Source organism: Cuculus canorus, chromosome 19 (genome assembly GCF_017976375.1).
Source record: "Cuculus canorus isolate bCucCan1 chromosome 19, bCucCan1.pri, whole genome shotgun sequence".
Classification (NCBI taxonomy): Eukaryota; Metazoa; Chordata; class Aves; order Cuculiformes; family Cuculidae; genus Cuculus; species Cuculus canorus.
Window position 1 is genome coordinate 9,420,758 of NC_071419.1, and position 18,403 is coordinate 9,439,160.

Below are 18,403 nucleotides of genomic sequence, written 5' to 3' on the forward strand. Positions count from 1 at the left end.
TTAAAAGCACAAGAATGTGTATGAATTTTCTGGCAGTTTTTCTTTAAAAACACTACCTTTTTCTCTCTTTGTAACAGAGCTTGATGCCCCTGGCCAGATCGAGGCAAAAGACGTCACAGACACCACAGCTCTTATCACCTGGTCCAAACCCTTGGCTGAAATCGAAGGCATAGAGCTCACTTATGGCCCTAAGGATATTCCAGGGGACAGGACAACCATTGACCTCTCTGAAGATGAAAACCAATATTCTATTGGAAACCTGAGGCCTCACACTGAGTATGAAGTGACGCTCATCTCTCGTCGAGGGGACATGGAAAGCGACCCTATGAAAGAAGTCTTTGTCACAGGTAAGAGGCTTGGATACCAGTCCAGACTTCTGGGAAGATAGTGTGGTCGCCATCAATCTTCCTCTGTAATGTGTGTCTTGTTGTTTGAGTTGACAGTTACTGCATCAACGTGGAGTCAGCACTGTTGTAGAGGTACATGAAAATGGAGAATGTTTTTTTGCGCCTCTCAAGTATCCAAATGTATTCTGAATGTGAAAATTATATTATTAAGTCACATTTTGCTCATCATACCCTAAATTTCTGGTTCAGGAAAAAAACTCCTCTGGATTACTTGCCTGCTTAACTAAACATCTTCCACAGTTCCTGTTCCATCTAAGACCTTATTTCTGTTTGTCTAAATGCATAACAGAAAAGCAGACAACTTTTCTGTTTTTCCCTCTTCAGTTCTGCCATGCTTTTATAAATCTACTTTTCTCCTTAGTGATTCTGGGAATGCTTCATGAAAGTGTGGGTCCTTTAGCGTATTATCAAGGTTCGATATATTATGAGACCTGAGTAAATGGTACATAGAGAATTACCTCCCTTTTCATCCCAAAATGTAGTTGTTAATTCAAAGCAGGATCTAATTCTACTGCAACTGTGAACAGTGAAAGCCCACTGAATTTCTATATAATGTTCACCTTTAGTTTTGAGACTTAGAGTGAGTTCCTTTCAGTTATGAATGCAAGGTATACACTGAACAGAAATTCTAGAGATAATCAATTCTCTTTTCTTAGCAGCCTTTTTCCTTTTGAAAGCTGAAAGAAAAGTAGCATTTTTGTCCAAATATGTTTTTCACAAGCCTATTTTGTGATAAAAAATATTTACTAAAATTGAAAATGTTATTTTAGTTTCAGGAAGAAGAAGTTGAATTTCTTCCACTGATTTCTTTTCCAAAGCTAGTGAACTTTCCACTTCAGGCTGAAATAAATCTGCTTGTTGTAGTTAAGAGCACAGTGGTATTGTGTGGGAGGAAACTTAACTTCAGTTTTACGGATCATTTCACTTTTTAATAAGTACTGCCATAAGAGACTTCTGTCATAAGAGAATTATTCCTATTTACTTATTTATTGGTTGATTACAGACTTGGATGCTCCAAGAAACCTGAAGCGGGTGTCTCAGACAGACAATAGTATTACTTTGGAGTGGAAGAACAGTCATGCAAATATTGATAACTATCGAATTAAGTTTGCTCCCATCTCTGGCGGAGACCACGCTGAGATCACAGTGCCAAAGGGCAACCAAGCAACAACCAGAACTACGCTCACAGGTAGGGGAACGGAGAGACTGTCGTTAAAGTCAGGCCACTGCTGTCACCCTAGAACACAGCAGCGTAATGGCAAAACGTCCTTTAATTCACCATATGTAAAAGGAAAGAGCAGAGGTTGCACATTTTGAGTACAAGCACTTAAATAAAAACACATTTGATATATAGATTTATACACCTGCAGATGGATAACTCACCGACAGAATGTGTGTACCCGTTTCACTTTCATGTGCCTCTCTGAATCTCACTAGTCAGTCCCTGAGTTCTAGGTAGCTATGTGCCTTTGTGGAGATGGCTTCACATCCCTGAGTTTAAGAGGCTTTTACGTATTCTGGGGATGGTATTTACTGATGCCAGTCTGCAACATTTTTGTGTACCTGCAAGGCACCTTACCAGCCTGAAAATCTTGATAATAGTATTTTCTCCATATTATATTGATGTCTACCTGCTTTTCTTTGGTAGAAGAACCTATACTGCAAGCTCTTAAAAGTAGAAACTATCTCTGACTATACATCAGTCTTAAAAATGCACTCCCAGTCAGGCATAGTCTTTATCCTTTGGCATGTACATGGAAAAAGATTTATTAACATCAGGTCAGCTGGAGGGTCACCTGAAAGCTTGATTCTTTGCATACCAAGAAGAGCATACATCTTACGTATGGAACAGGAACTCACACTTCTGTTCCTCATCTCTTAGGTTTGAGGCCTGGAACTGAATATGGCATTGGAGTGACAGCAGTGAGACAGGACAGGGAAAGCGCTCCTGCTACCATTAACGCTGGCACTGGTGAGTAGCTTAATCCTCCTTTTGCACTCTGGAGGAAGAATCAAGTCAGATGGAGCCATTCTGATGTTTCTTTCCAAGTGGCGCTGTAAGAAATATTTTAGAAAGTTCTTGATTTCATTTTAGTGCCTATGGGACATTTCCCCAGAGATCTTGAGCTCTGCATCTGGCTTCCTTTGCCTGTATGAGGGTCTTATAATGCTCTGGGAGTTTCGTTTTCAGGTGAACTCGTTAATGATAATTATGTTTGCGCTGATTACTCTGCCCATGCTCTTTCTGGTAGGAATGGGGGTTATGGCCCAAAGGTTGATCTGACGAAGAGCAATAGTCCTGATTGCCCTTTAAATTCAGAATTTTTCTCACAATATACCCCATTTCCCAGGCAAATTATCTGAAAGATCAAATCCTGCTCCTCCTCCTTGGAGCTCCTGCTGAACTGAGCGTAATTGAAGGAAATTTTTTCTAGTGTAGCTCGTCTGTAAAAGAGAACTTCATCATCCTCTACCTATAAGCAGCAACAGAGCTTCAGAAGCTCCAAAAGGTGGATAAGACACTAAGGTGCTGCTACGCACCCGTAGATGTGTCCTGTCTACAGATGCCACAAAAACTGTCCCAGGGCACTTCAGAGACACGTCAGCTTTGTTTTTTTTAACCTGCAGATCTTGATAACCCCAAGGACTTGGAAGTCAGCGACCCCACCGAAACCACATTATCCCTTCGCTGGAGAAGACCAGTGGCCAAGTTTGACCGTTATCGCCTCATTTATGTTCACCCCTCTGGAGAGAAGAATGAAATGGAGATCCCCGTGGACAGCACATCTTTCATCCTGCGAGGGCTGGAGGCAGGGGCAGAATACACCATTAGTCTGGTGGCAGAGAAAGGCAGACACAAAAGCAAACCCACCACTGTCAAGGGTTTGACTGGTGAGTAACAGCTTTTGATGCACCCTGTGCACAAGGTCATTGGGCAATGACTACCCCAGGTACAACTCCATCTGATTCTGTAAGCCATTTCTGGAGAACAGCTTAGAAACATCAGCTGCCTGTAGGGCAGACTTTGCTCTGCCTGACGTGATAGACTTAACTGAGGGTTAGCCACGTATTTCCCCACCCACTGCGTTTAGCTCCGTGTTCTCAATGATTTATTGCTTACCCTTTGAGAAGACTCACAACAAACACAGCTGTTTGTCCTGCAGGAAATACAGACCTCATCCTTTGTTTTAAATGAGGCTGAGGTTTTTTGTGTATTATGTCTTATAATTTGTATTGTTTTCTACAGCCAGAAACTAAGAGGAAGAGCAACCAGAATGTATTTAACATTCCTTGTTCCTGCCTAATGAATTCTTTTCACAGCATGCCTCCACCCATCATGCTTCAGCAGGGTCAGTAGGGCTCTGATGGTGTACTCTTTCATTTTTCTCATCCAAAAGCAAGAAAGGCTACTGCCACAAATCCAGTCATGCTTTCCATTGGATATGGTGATTTTTACGTGTGTCTGCAAAGAAGAGGTCCATTTCTACAATCTCCATTTGGACAAACCACTCCTCTTAACCAGTATCAGTGAACTAGTTATTCGATAAGATTTTATTCTTTGTGAAATATTTTGATCCAGAGTTTGTTGCATACAGAATTATATCTTGGTATAGAACATGAGTTCTGGATCTTTAGGTGTCTTCAGGCTAAATCTTATGAGGCAGAGCCCGAACCCTTTTAAGTAAAGTAGAAACAGTAAAATCAGAATCAGTTGAGCTACAATTGCTATCCTTAGCAGATCTTAAGCTGTTTAGTCTTTTTTCCCCAAAGACCATCTATAAGGTAGACACATGACAGAAGTTGTGGATTTTACCAGTTAATAACTATACTGCTTAACTGATTGAAACTGGTTTCATGTTCCCTGGTAGTGTTCATGCCAGCAGAACCTCTGAGTACTTTATAGAGTCCAATAATCCAGTAGAGGAGAAAGTTATATGGCATGGTATAAACTGCAGAAAACCATCAGTACTCAATTTCTTGCGTGGTGCATAAGCCAGGCTTGTGTCCAGTGTAGGGAAAAATTAAGAAGCCTTAAGACACACTCATACAAAAGAAAGCTGAAGGTTTATGCGATAGGAGTGAGCCTGTTTGGTTTTTTTCAAAGTTATCTGTTTCCCCATCTGTCTGAAGAATGAGAGGTCTCAAAGCACGTATGCATCAATGGCGGAAAGGCAGAAACAACTTGCTGTGGAATTTCACAGCCTGTTCATCCCAGTACTAGCATCCAAAATCTCAAAAGGTGGCTTCTTTCTCCTGGTTTGGTATTTGAGATTTTTTTGGTTTGTTTTTCTCTGGTTTTTTTTTTTTTTTAATGAATATATTCATCTGGCCAGTGTATTTGGTTTAAGTCTTTACTCAGAGCAGCTAGCAAACAAAGTGATCTCTGCAGTGGGCTCCCTAGAAGCAACAGAAGTATTTGACATAACTTGTCACTGTGACCTTTCTCCTGCTTAGGAATGGGCAAATCCAAACACATGAGCATGGAGAGGTAGAAATGCCCTGTAAGCCTGGCGTTATGAGGCATGAGGTCTCTTCTTCAGTTTACTTCTCATCCACCCTCAAGTTAGTCCTCTTTATTCATGTTCCCAGTATTTGGGAGGTCCTGAAATCCTCAGGGTAGACCAAAGAAACTTTGTTGTTTTACCCTCTCTTACAGAGCAATGGGGGACCTGAGTTTTGTTGCACTGTCAGGGAGAGTACTTGGAGCAACCAGGGACAGAGAGGAATGATTGAAGTGGAAAATGCCAGTGGCATGGTTAGGATTGGGCAGTTTCTTCTCAGTGGGGGGAGGAGACAGTCCTGCTGTTCAGAGGGGCTTGTGCCATCCCTGCTGAACAAGGGAGCCAGAGGCTGTGGAAGGGAGGAGAGTTTTTCTTTTCAGAGTTTCTTTTGCTTTTCCAAATCACCAATTTTACATCTTATATTCCTCCCAGCTTCTTGAAGGCTCTGTCAGGCTTCTCTACCAAAAGATATTCAGGAGTTTCCCACTCTTTTTTTTTTTGTTTGTTTGTTAGCATACTGAAATTTCTGCCACTGAGGCTAAAGCTTCTTTCAGCCCTAGAGCTGAAGAGCTTCTGTTGGTGCATCCTCTCCCCTCTCGCATTCTTCCTGTTATCTGTTTATGTGTATCAACTCTCCACAAAAAGACAGTTGAAACATTCAGATCTCATGAACCTCTAGCCAAGGACATGTCACAAAATCTTCCGTAGTAGAGGCTGGCAGCCTTCTGTTGTTCTGTCTCTTCATATGGATGAAGTGCAGCTCAAGTGACAAAGTCTTTTTCTTAACAGATGTCCACGACCGCCTTCAAGGAATGGTAAAGATTAAAAAGTGAACAGTTTGCTAAATGTTATGTTGTCGTGCTGAAAAGGAAAGACTGAATATTTCACACTGCTATTTGCTTCTCTGTTTCTTTGTAGCTCTCTATAGTCTAACCCTAATGCAGGCAATGACTCCTGACCCAAAGGAGCTTTCTGGTTCTGGGAGTTTTCTTGCTCCAGAGGCCTCAGGGATGCAGGAAGATGCACTGGGGGACCTTGTGGTCTCGAAGGTAACAGACCACAGCTTTAGTGTCTCATGGTATGCAAATACAGGAGCCTACGGTAGTTTTGTACTGGAGTACAAGGAAGTCTCACTGGGAGCTGGGCCCCCTGCAGAAATCTTCCTGCCAAGGGAATCCCTTGGTGCTGTGATTGATGGCCTCCAAGCTAACACTACCTATAAAATCAAGGTGTATGGATTGGAGAGAGAACAGCGCTCTTCTCCTCTGGAAGCTGTGGCTACAACAGGTACCTCCTTTCTGTTATTTATGAAGGTATCGCAAACTAGGATACTGCTTGTTCATTAGCGATCCCACCCAGCATCTCACTAAGGTTTTGGTTTAGAACCAGTTCAGAAACCAAAGAAAATGAGCCATTTTACTAGTTGGAGGGACCTTCCTGGCAGCATGTCTTGAGAATGTTACACCAGATTAACAACTAATCAGTAGGGTGAGCACGTAACCCAGCTCTGAGGAAGCTGAGCAGTCAGACTGCATTTTTGTTCTTTCTTGCTCTGGTTCTGGAACCCTGCCTGCATTGCACAATGTAGGTCCTGGAGGAGGATGGACGGTAATACATCAGGCATGAGAGGCCTGTGGAGATAAATGAGGGGACATTAGAGAAACCAAGCATCAACCTCAAATTCCTCTGCTGAAGGACCCAGATTGTGCAGCAACTGCTGATGAATCATGGATGTGATACTGTCTTGCTTCTGGAAGTGAGTTGCATATAGAAGCATGGCTTGGAGAAGTAACTTTTGCATTCTGTTGAATGTTTCCAAGATTTATGCTGTTTACCCAAGACCCTTGTCTGTGTCGTGCATCAGTCCCTCTTCCTTTCCTGGCTTCTACTAGTCCTAGGTTGCACCACCCATTTTTATACAAACTCAAACATACATTCAGAGGAATGGTTGGGTGAGCCAGTTCAGTAGGAAACTGCAGTGCTGACCACTGCAAAAAGAAATTTGCCAGTAAAGATTCTCCATTTCTTCAGCTGATTCCTCTGCTTAAAAGGACCTGGAACCCAACTTCAGTATGAGGGTTTTTAGTGGTAGCTACTGTAGTATTTCTGGCTTGTGATATACTGCAGTGCTTTCTTTATGAAACTCAGAGGAGCACCAGCAGTATAAGCCCGGTTTAATCAGGTGGTTGAGGGAAAGTCACTTAGACAAAGAGTCTGAAAACAACACAAATACCTCAGTAGCGTATCGTTTCTTACAGTGTGCTTGAGCTGATATAAGACTCCACAGTGAAACTGGCCGGTAGCCCCTCTTGGAAAATAGAAAATCCAAAAGGACAGAAAGAAGAAATAATACAGAATACTGTTTGCTCCATCCTAAGTAACTGAGGAAATGTCCTGGCAGAACATTAGCATTCTTTTTAGTAAATTCACCAGTTGAGCATTACAATGGAATTCCTCAAAAGGCCAACAGCAGCAGTATAGACACATTGAGGCCATACTCAGCCTGAAGATTTTACTAAGAGAATTATGTTTAGAAATATTCCAGTCTGAGAAACAGCATACATTTGTTGTCCATCCAGTTTCCCTTCTACATACCTTTGAGCACTTTGGCATCTACTCTTCATACATCTTGCCACCATGAATCATTCTGTCATCCGTTCACCTAGGGCTCCTAGAGCTCTCTTTCTCTTCTCCCCATCTATTCCCCTGGTTCCTAAAACAAGTCTTTGAATCCCATTGGTCTTGCTATCCTCCAGTTTGATTGTTTTCCAGATTTTCCATTATCTGTTATAGTATTCAATCTTCTCAACAATGAACACTGATATTTTCTGTGGCATCAGGGTATTTTCCATGTATTCATACCATTTTCATTTTTCTATATGTTTTATGTTTGCACACAAAACGACATATTCCTCTATTACACATGGACTTAGTGTGGAGTATAAGTGTGTTTGTGTGTGTGTGTGTGGAGTGTAGACCACTCGTTCTCATCCACAAATTCACTTGTGGAATCAAGTCATTGAACCCAAGGTAATATTCAGAATTAGATCTGAACAAAAATCAGAGGTAATGTAGCTAAATATAATTACATATGCTCCATGAGATAATCTGTACATAGCAACCTTCCATGTAGCTGCCAAATTTGGCAGAGTAAAATTAACCCTCTTGTGGCAGCAAAATTCTGAATTCAAATGTTAGTTAAGTGGTTGATCCTTCAGTTTTTGAATAATTGAGAAGAACTGTTGCTATATTGCCCATTCAGATTGAAGAATCCAGGTCCATAAGTGGTTATACTGTAACCAGCAGGAAAGTGGGAGAAATGTCAGCAGGGATGATCAAGTAAAATGAGGAAAAATGAGAAGCCAATTTTGGCTAATATTGTACAGGGTTTTTCTCAGGGATCTTCAGTATATCAGGAGGATAATGCCAGCTTTTTCTTTTCTTCCCTTTGTATTTTTCCATGTTTGGTCCCATGTTTCCAGCTCAGGGTGCATGGCAGTTTCCCAGTGGGACATTCCACAGCACAGAGCTGAACATGCGTAGTGTATTGCTGCCCTTTCCTCCCCGCTGGTCTGTTCACTTCATCTATGCATGTCTTCTGCAGAAACAGTCCCCGGTGGAGCCCAGCTACCACTATGCATGTTAAGTAGACAACGCCAAGGCTAAACACTTGCTTGATGCCACAGTTATTTACCTGTTCCCAGAATAGGAAAGAACTGGTTGGCATCTAATTGTGCACAAGTCGCTGAGAGTGGCAGGAGGCTAAAGATTCTGTACTGCATGTCTTCCTGTTTGATTACATGAGCTCAGTAGCCCTGGTGCAGTCAATCATGGGTTTGACAGTCCATTTACTGAGAAAGAGGGAATATGTTAGTGGTTACCACGCTGGGGTGATGACAACATGGTTGTTCACCGAATAACGGTTCAAATCATGTTCTACGCTAATTTAAGGAGGGTCCTTACCTAAGCCAAAGATATCCATGATAGGCACAAACCTAAATCACAAGCTCCTCTCCTTCTAGAGATGATCAGAAATCAATGTTTTTTAGATCTGTATTTGTCCTGAGAGTATATTTTAAAGATAAATTTTTTGCATTTGTTTGAAAACCTTTGTAATTGATCTTCTTCCTCTGAAAACTTCCTTTGTTTCCTGATACACGTGTGAATTTGGAGACACATACTGAATCCTGAGTACATATTTGTACTGACCTGATTGATGTGGTAGATGACTTGCTCTCTCTTAATTGAATGCAAGCGAAGCATGAAAGCGAGGCAGTCATTGAGATGTGAAATGATGTTGTTTTCCACTAATGAGGAGATAATTCTGCATGTCAGAAAATTCACCTGCTTGCTGCCTTGCAGCTGTGATCAGAAACACATTTCCTGTGATGTTCACAACTCTCAGATTTTCAGAATCTTACTGTGTCACGAGATACGTTTACAGATCATGCAGCATGTTAAAGGCTGGGCTCTTTTCCCCTTCCATTTCTTTGAATGTCTTAAAAGAAAGATTGCAAGTTCTTTCTGTCTTGAGTTTTAGGTAAGGATGTGAGTCCCCCCACCTTTTTTATAACGGCTGCATGTATCCACATGGATAACTCCTCCAAGCCTGTTTTTTATTGGATAGAATGAGATTTAGTATGCTTCTGCTGCGGCTGATTTCTCAGGATTCGGATACGTTTGTGATATTTGGCATGCATCCCTGTTACTCTTTGTATCAGAAGCAGTGACTGATGTGCTGTAGTAAAGATAAAAGGCATGGCTGAGAGGCTTAGGGTTCAACTCCTCACTGGTGTAAATTAGCAAAATTCTTTGGAGGTAGTAAAAATTTACTGATTTACATCAATGGAGGAAGTGCCCTTTTCTCTGCTGGAAGCATTTCTGCTCATCTTTGTGTTCAGTGGTTGTTGCTCTGGACTGCTAGTTAGTGTGGTCATGAGTGATGCTACCTTTGCTTGTGGCCTGGATTCAGTCTCCAAAAAAGAAGTTCCTGTCTGTTTTCTCTGTTCTTAGAGCCCTAATGCAGAGCACACAAACTTGTTTTGTAGCAGATATGAGCTGTCTTTTGTATAGTTGGGGGTTTATTGTCAGAAAATTTTAACTTGCAATTTACCTCTGTTTAGCACATCTAGTCACAACAGCTGGAGAATCAAACAATGAAACGTCATTTAATCCTACTGCTCCTGCACCTACAGAGCTAAGTTATTTACTAAACCCCAGTACTTATTCTCATGCTCTGCTTTCGATGCCCACTGATCTTCCCATCTCGGAAGCCAATGGTGCTCTTCATGACCTTAATATAACACACAGGACTTTCAGCAGTTTCACCCTGTCTTGGGCAGCACAAGATGAGGTATTTGATCAGTTCTTTATCTCTCTGAAAGACCTGTCCAGTTTAAACAGAACACAGGAAATCTTTTTGCCTGGAAACCATCGAGAAACAGAAATTAGCAATCTCACAGCTGGCACACAATACCAGATTACTCTTCATGGAAGCACTCAAGGTCAGCTCTCTTGGTCCCTGGAAGCTCTAGCTGCTACAGGTATTTTCTATGGATTCATTAGCCATATGTTCTTTTTCTGCTTTGAAATATAGAACTTCATTTTTACTGCTGTTCCACTGCAGGAATGCTAGGCTTCATGAGTGATGCCTTTCTTATTAGTGTATTTTTTCTTTCTTCTTTCTGCACGAATCTAATTTCTATGGAACGAGAACCTTGAGTTGTGCAGCATGGACAATGGCCCGTGCATCAATTGTAGCATCAATTCTCTCTTTTCAAATTGCATGCAAGGAGAGAACATTGATGCATCTGCTATTTGCAAGACATGTAGAAATAGCAAGATGCAACAGGTATTTATCTGGATTGTGGTTCAAACACAAGAAGGATCACAAGGAGGTTGCGTTTTACAACACTGGCATGGAAGTGGTGATGTCAGAGAAAAAAAAGATTGTAACACATTGGGAGTATATCTGTCTGAAAACTTCCGCCTCTTCCAGTTACATGAATTTCATGAAGATCAGGCCTTTAGACACAGGGTTCATTTCAATAGCGATCAAAGTACCATTGCGTGAGTTCATATCTGGGTTTGTTCAGCCATGAGAGGAGAAGGCTTAGAGGAGACCTCATTACCACGTACAGAAAGGATGTCTGCCAAGAGGATTGAGACTCCCTTTTTATGAGGAGTCACATGGAAAAGATAAGGGGTAATGTGTATATGTTTCTCCTGGGGAGATTCTGACTGGATTCCAGAAAAAATTTTTTTATGGTTAGAAAAGTTAAACATTGGTATCATCTCACCACGGTAGTGGATTCCTCTATATCGGAGACTTTTAAGGCTCAGCTTGAAAGCTGAGCCATCTCATTTAAACTGTACATTACCTAGAAGGTTAGACCAAGTGATCTCTGAGGTCCCTTCCAACCTGGCATTCTGTGACTCTGTGATCTGGAGAACTTAGCTGGAGATAAATGATTGCACCTGTGCATCACCCCAACCCCAGATTCACAACATGAGATAAAATAGTTACATAGGAACACATAGATTACTACACACCTACAACAAGCTCAAAGCAGTCTCATCTCTCAATGGTTTGTTCTTTCTTTTTTTTTTAAATAAGAAACATCATCCCTTGATTGCATTTGCCATGACGTTGTCATATATGTTGGATGCATAATGGATGAGGCTTTTGGAGATCTCCAACAGTCCAAGTTGGTGCATGATTTTTGTATGAGAACCTCTTGGTCCCTAGGGAGCATGATGGGGTTGCGTGCGCTTCCATTTCAGATCTGCATGACAAATAAACGGGAGGAAAAGGGACTGCATCTTGGAAGCGAATGTAACTGAGCACTCTTCAGAGAAATCTGAATTGCTTTTAAGCTGTGATGATTACTGCATTACTTATTATAATCAAGCTTTTACTCAAATGATTTCACCTTACTGTAACTTTTGGTTTATCTTCATTCTCATTTTAATGTGTCTATTTGTTTCTTTTGCCACCAGAAGATCACAATTTCTGCTACAACCGGTTCCTTTTCTATCCTGCTTTCTCTTTTGCAGCTAAAGAGTGCTATTTTGACAGGATTTGTATTTTGCCACAGCGAGTCTCATTTCTGTTCTTGATTAAAGCCAAAACAGCTCTGGATTCATGCAGTTTTTCACTGAACAGGATTGTGTTATTTCATAAACAACCTTTTCCTTTCTAACAGGATGGGAAAAGCTCGTCAAGACTTTTTGTGTTGAGTAGTAATAATATACTGTATTTTGGTAAATTTCATTGAAGATAATCGACTGTCATTTAGGAGTGCTCAGCTTCTGCAAATACAACCCCAACTACCTATAGAAGGCTGTGCAGTGGTCGTACAATAACACTCTGTTTTTACAGGGGGGAAATTCATATGATTAATGTTGCTGAGCCTAATTCTTTTTTTTTTCAGGGCCCCTTTACTTTCTGTCTTAAAATATGGATAAAGCTTGCGGTTGAATTTACAACTGACAAATCAAATCTATTTCCATTCATGCATTCTCACTTATGTATTCTTAATTGTGTAGATTGGATTTATTCACATGGACTCCGTTCTTATTATAATGTTTATGTGTTGACAATGCAAGTAAATAAGAAGAGTGCTAGAAAGTCATTGCAGCCCACAGGCCAGTGATAGAATGCAGAGCAAGAATTTCCATGTAGAAAAAAACATTACTCCATTGTTTTCCCAAATGGCTGTTAATTTTAAAGAATAAGTTGTATTTCCTCTGTAACAGAGACATTTTCTTGCTGAGAAAATGACTTAAATGTTCAAATCGAAGCTCTTCCTAGTGTGATGGCTTATGAGCACACTGATTTCTGTGAATGCAGATAGCAATTTTGGATTGATATTAGTAACTCTGAAAATCCAAGCTCTCCGCCCCCAGGAAGGTTGTGTGGACACAATAATGTAAATTAAGGAAGACAAATTCTTTTAACTAAAGACATGCAGACACAGAGGAATTTTTCCCTTCTTTATTGTTTTGAATCAGAAATAGTTTGGAAGGATAAACAACATCCTTCATATGGACAAAATTAAAAGCATAAACATCTGAATCCCAGCTCCTTTAAACTCAGTGTTTTCCTACTCTTACAATAGGAGATATAGCAGTATTCACAGTCACTTCATAATGGCAAACACTGAGTTGTTAATAGTGCAGTGAAGTGGTTACACTACTGCTTCTGTCATAGTGTAGCTAAGGTTGGCAAAATGCAGCTGTTAGATGGTCTATAAGGTGCTTTCTGTAAGCAGTCTTTTCACAGTAAGGGGATTATTATCTGTTATTACAGTTCTTTTCTATTTCTTTCTGGTTTACTGTGTCTCTGAAGAGACTTTGCGAGTCATCTGGGGCAGCTGAGAATGTAAATGTGGGTGTATCTCCATGTCACCGATTACAAGTGAAATTCATTAACACAGAACATCATTAAGTAAGACATCATCACCACTGGTCTGTAATCTGAGTAACTAATTGACTCTCTGTCCTTATTCAGAGGAGGAACCTGAGCTTGGAAATCTATCAGTATCAGAGACTGGCTGGGATGGTTTCCAGCTCACCTGGACAGCAGCCGACGGCGCCTATGAGAACTTTATCATTCAGGTGCAGGAGCTGGACAATCCTGAAGAATCCCGGAATATCACGGTCCCGGGTGGACTGCGCTTTATGAATGTTACAGGCCTCAAGGCCAACAGCCCTTATACCATCACACTTCATGGTGTGACTCAAGGCTACAGGACCAAACCCCTTTCTGTTGAAACTGTGACAGGTACCTTTTCAAGTCACATCCACTCTCATGGTTCCCTTTCTTTGCAGACCATGATGTCCGCCAAAGCTATTGCAACTGCTCGGCAAAGCTTGCTCACTTGCATGGGGTGCGCTGAACCCATTAAAGCTTGGCTGAACATCTCTGGTGTGGAAATGTCCCATGATCAGACTTTCCAAAGGGAACCTCAGTGCCCCTGTGGAGCCCTTTGCTTTTAGGAATGCTTCCCCCCCTCCCACCTCAGAGTGGCTTATTTTGTTCTCTTTACTCACTTTTCTGCTGGTAGACACTAACAGCACACCCCAAGTGGCTGTTGCACAGGCTCAGGAAAGCCCAGATTGCCTTGTAAATGTATAAATATCTGATCTTTATAGCCCAGATAATCAAAGCCTGAGAGTACGTTTAGTTGTTACCCTTCAGAAGCTACCTCTGAAATTATGCACCAGCTTCTGTGTAAATACAAACTCAGGGGTTCATTGTGTGCATCTGTCTCAAGGGCAAGGACAGATATTTTCTATATGATCTCCTATAGAAAAGAACACACCTGAACTCCTATCAAGATCAGTATCATATATTAAGCCACACAAGGTTGTTAAATAGCCTGGGTGGTCTGGAAAATATAAAATGCAAGAAAAACAAATTCAGCAGAACTACCCTGGCATAAAACTGACCTGAAAGAAGGGAGGAAAGCCCTGAATTACCAGAAGATCGCATGAAACTAATCAAGAGCCACAAAAATAATTTTCTGGCTGATTTCAGGAAATACAACAGTTTTAAATGAGAGGTTGTCATGAGTTTTATTGTGAGAGGTACATGTATACTCATGGCTATCCTGTTTGGGTCATTAATTCTTCCAGCTACTGTGATCATTGGTAACGAACAGGGTATGAATTAATTGGCAATAAAGGGGCACCATGGGCTCTTCCTTCAGATAATTTCTCGTAGACAATACCTGTTGCTTCTGGGTTTCCTTACAGACCTTTGCAACCCTTTGTGATTGTGAGATGGCCAGAACTTGCAGATATTTGATTTCCCTAAGCACGTTACCCAGCACCAAAGGAGATAAAAGTACACATAAGAACTAAACAGAATTGAAACATTAAACACAGTAGTGCTTGCTTTAAAATGCGATTAAAAGCATTTTAATAATGCTTTAAGCAGCCTGGCTTAGGTAGAAACCTGTCTGGCACAAGGCAGTAGCTCTGGGCTGTGTTCCACTGCAGGCTACAAGTCCTGTGCTTTGAGAGTCCTGAGAGGGAGCTGGAAGCAGATTGCCCTTTGAAACCAGACAAATGTGGCTAGACAAAAATGAGCCTGTAGAGGAACAAACAAGAAAACAGACATCGCGGGTGTCCTGCGGAAATATGCAATGGTGCTCTCTTTTTATTAACTTAATGAAAACAGCAGAAGATGCCCTGCTGAGGTTTTCCCTTGCCTTTCTGGGTCATGCTCAGCACCCAGCCTTTCAAAATTTTCCTCTCTGGGGACTTGCAATTGTCAGAAATCTCTGAGCCTTCCTGTAACACGTCAGAGATGTCTACAGAGAGGAAGAAACCTCAAGGCAGCTATCACTGCTTTGCATTTTGGCTGCAGCTCCAAAATTTCGTGCCAGCTTTCATAAGCTTAAGCTGAAAGGGGAAGTAGAAGAGCAAGCAAAACACAACCTTTTCCTTTGGATAAAGCAATAGCTCTAGTTTTAGCTTCTCCTAAAACTGGAAGCCGAATTTCCAAATGCCCCAAGGGCATTCGGAAAAGTACTTTTGCATCTGCTTTCATGCTCAGACCTCAAAGCCACAGCTGCTCCTGGAAGTATAAGTAAATAACCATAGCATGAAAGCTTGTTTTTCTTTTTTTTTTTTTCTTATTTAACATTTTGAGATGTTTCCATCAGATTTCTTCCCCTCAATGACTGCCTGCTTGTAGCATGCTTTTCCTCAAACTCTTTTCTCCATCCACACCTTGGAGTGTCGCTAGCATGAGCAGAGAGACACACAGCATTTCTGAGCAGGAGGAGATATAGGGCTGTTCCCTTCTGACCAATGTTGTTTTCCTCCTCAGGAGTGCACCCAGAAGTTGGTGAGCTAACCGTTTCCGACATTACTCCTGAAAGCTTCAACCTTTCCTGGACAACCACCAATGGGGACTTCGACGTCTTTACTATTGAAATTATTGATTCTAACAGGTTGCTGGAGCCCATGGAGTTCAACATCTCAGGCAATTCAAGAACTGCTCATATCTCAGGGCTTTCCCCCAGCACTGATTTTATTGTCTACCTCTATGGGATCTCTCATGGTTTCCGCACACAGGCAATAAGTGCTGCAGCTAAAACAGGTACATAAAACCTGCCTCGATTGCTAATTCTCCTTTCTTCTAACTCTTCCTTACAGGTTCTACCCCTTTCCCTGCCCTCAGCCACCCCATCAGCCTACCCATTGCCAAATCCTCTACCTCATTGTTTGACACCTTCTAAGGAAGACCTGCCGGAGACATTTGAAACTGTGAATGTTAATCCACCATCCCATCCAACCAAGTCAGTCAATCACATTGCGAAGTGATTTCATTCACACAAGTTTGTTCTTGTTCATACAGTAAGGTTGGGGCAATCTCTGACACAGATGAGAAGCAAAACAAATTTTCCAAGAAACAACTGGGAGATGATTCATTAATTTAGCCTCGTAACATGTATTTGCATCTGTCACACAGCATAGAGGAGATGTTATTTCTCTCAGATTGGCAGATTTCTAGATATTGTTTCTATCCTGATTCTCTAGATAGATTTCAGGTACATTTCAGTCTGTGACAGCAGACTCCTACAAGGCAGATGTATTGCTTGAACTCAGCTTCGGGATTCAATTTATATTAGATAACAAATTGAAAGGGTCCATTTGGCTTGATGTTGGTGAAATGAAATAGGTAGCATTCATTTGTCAGCACATTGTGCGTTTTGAGGTTTTACAGTAGGCAGTGTTTCCAGAAAAGACAGGAAAGTCAAATGTTCAATGTATTTTAGCAAATTGCTGTGTGAAAGTGTAAGGATGGGACTCGACTACAGAAGCAGAAGGTGCATTCTCGTAGTAGGCAGATAATAGATCACATTGTGATCAACTTAGTATCTCTACCAAATTTTGCCAGCAAACATGATCTTAGGAAAAAATAGGGATTTGTCATAGACTAATAATTGCCATAGATTAATATGGTCAATGACACTAAACAGAACATCAAATTTCAGTGATCAGACAATACAGAGTTGCAGTTTCTGGTATCAGCAGATCGTGAGTATCCTCACTGGATCCTGGCTAACAAGGGCAGGGTGATGACAGGGGCTGCGGTATGGAAAACATTGAGAAAGGCAAGGCTAGATGATTTTTGTGACCTGTGTCTCATATGAAGTCAGACTTCTATATTATTTTCTTTTGTTTCTTTGGGTTTTAATAATTGCAATACATTTCCATTTGTTTTTCTTCCTGTAGTAGAGGAACCTCTCCTTAGCAAACTCACTGTATCAAATGCTACCTCAGACAGCATGTCATTCACGTGGGAATCGCAGGACAATGCCTTTGACCATTTTATTCTAGAAGTCAGAAACTCTGACTTTCCTTTGGACTCTCTGGTGCACACAGTGCCAGGGTCTTCCCGGAGCTATGTAGTCACCAACCTCAAAGCTGCCACTAATTATACTGTCCAACTCCATGGTGTAATTGATGGGCAAGGTGGGCAGACCTTGACAGAACTGGCAACCACAGGTATTTCGTTATTTCACCTTTCAGGTTTGCTTTTTGCTCTTCTTTCTTTTGCTGTCCACCGAACTGCTCAAAAACATGGCTCCAACTCATAATCGTTCCTCTGGTGAATTGTAGGGAGATCACTATGAGGTGAGACTGGAATGAGCTGGGCTTGACAGCACTTGGAAAAAGAGGGATCTGAGACAATGGAAAAGGCTGAAAAAGTGTCCCCAGCATTAAGGGAGCCAGTGGTAAACCTGATTGGTTTCCTTATATATACACTTACCTGCAAGTTCTGTGTATATATAATTGACTTGCTCCACATAGTTGATAGTTTTCACAGAGCATCTTTGCACTTAGTCTTGAATAAAGTTCTTGTTCATCCCATCCTCACTCGCTTTGCTGTGGGTGGGAGTCCTCCATATCTTTATCAGCCTGGAGAGGCACCTGCATGCCATTTCGGTTCTTGTCTTAAAACCAAGTATCTTCGAAGACATTTGCATCTCTTGTGGGAGTATCGTGCAGCATGCTCAATGACCAGCCAAAACTGCATGGAGTGGTCTGGCTGCTTTGTGCTGGTTCTTTTATTCTTCTCTGCCAAGCATTTTTATATGCTTCCAGCAGAGAGCAGAACTCAAAAAGCAAGTTCGTTCTTTCTTGATGGTCAGTCCACCACACTGTCTCTTACATCACTACTGTTTGAGTATCTAAGACCTGTCTTGTTTCACTGGATGTCAGAGCTTTTCCTATGGTGATGGTGGCTCCAGGATGGCAGGAGATCACTCAGACCTGGTGAAGAGATAATGTCAACTTATTTTGCATGTAGTGTTCCTTGCAGCCTGGATGACGTGGTGGGAATGTGCCTGACTGGATGTAAGTAGCATGTGAAGGAATGTGGCCATTTCAGGATGAGATTGGAAAGGATCAGTTTGTCTTCTCTGACCTGCATGTGGAGCTGAAGGCTTCTTGCTTAGTTTCACTGGATTTTCC

The 18,403-nt window shown here is 41.5% G+C and overlaps 1 protein-coding gene across 5 annotated transcripts in view; it reads left to right on the forward strand.

Moving 5' to 3' along the window:
* TNC (tenascin C) overlaps window positions 1-18,403 on the forward strand; it is a 74,770-nt gene that overhangs the window by 31,772 nt on the left and 24,595 nt on the right. For 3 of the 5 annotated variants that reach the window (XM_054084580.1, XM_009569420.2, XM_054084581.1), the window contains 6 exons: window positions 78-347; window positions 1,411-1,596; window positions 2,290-2,379; window positions 3,036-3,299; window positions 13,422-13,694; window positions 15,750-16,022. In XM_054084580.1, the coding sequence (XP_053940555.1) occupies window positions 78-347; window positions 1,411-1,596; window positions 2,290-2,379; window positions 3,036-3,299; window positions 13,422-13,694; window positions 15,750-16,022 (1,356 nt within the window). Of the gene's footprint in view, window positions 1-77; window positions 348-1,410; window positions 1,597-2,289; window positions 2,380-3,035; window positions 3,300-13,421; window positions 13,695-15,749; window positions 16,023-17,161; window positions 17,435-18,403 lie in introns of all 5 variants that reach the window. The other 2 variants (XM_054084583.1, XM_054084582.1) reach the window with 2 other exon arrangements.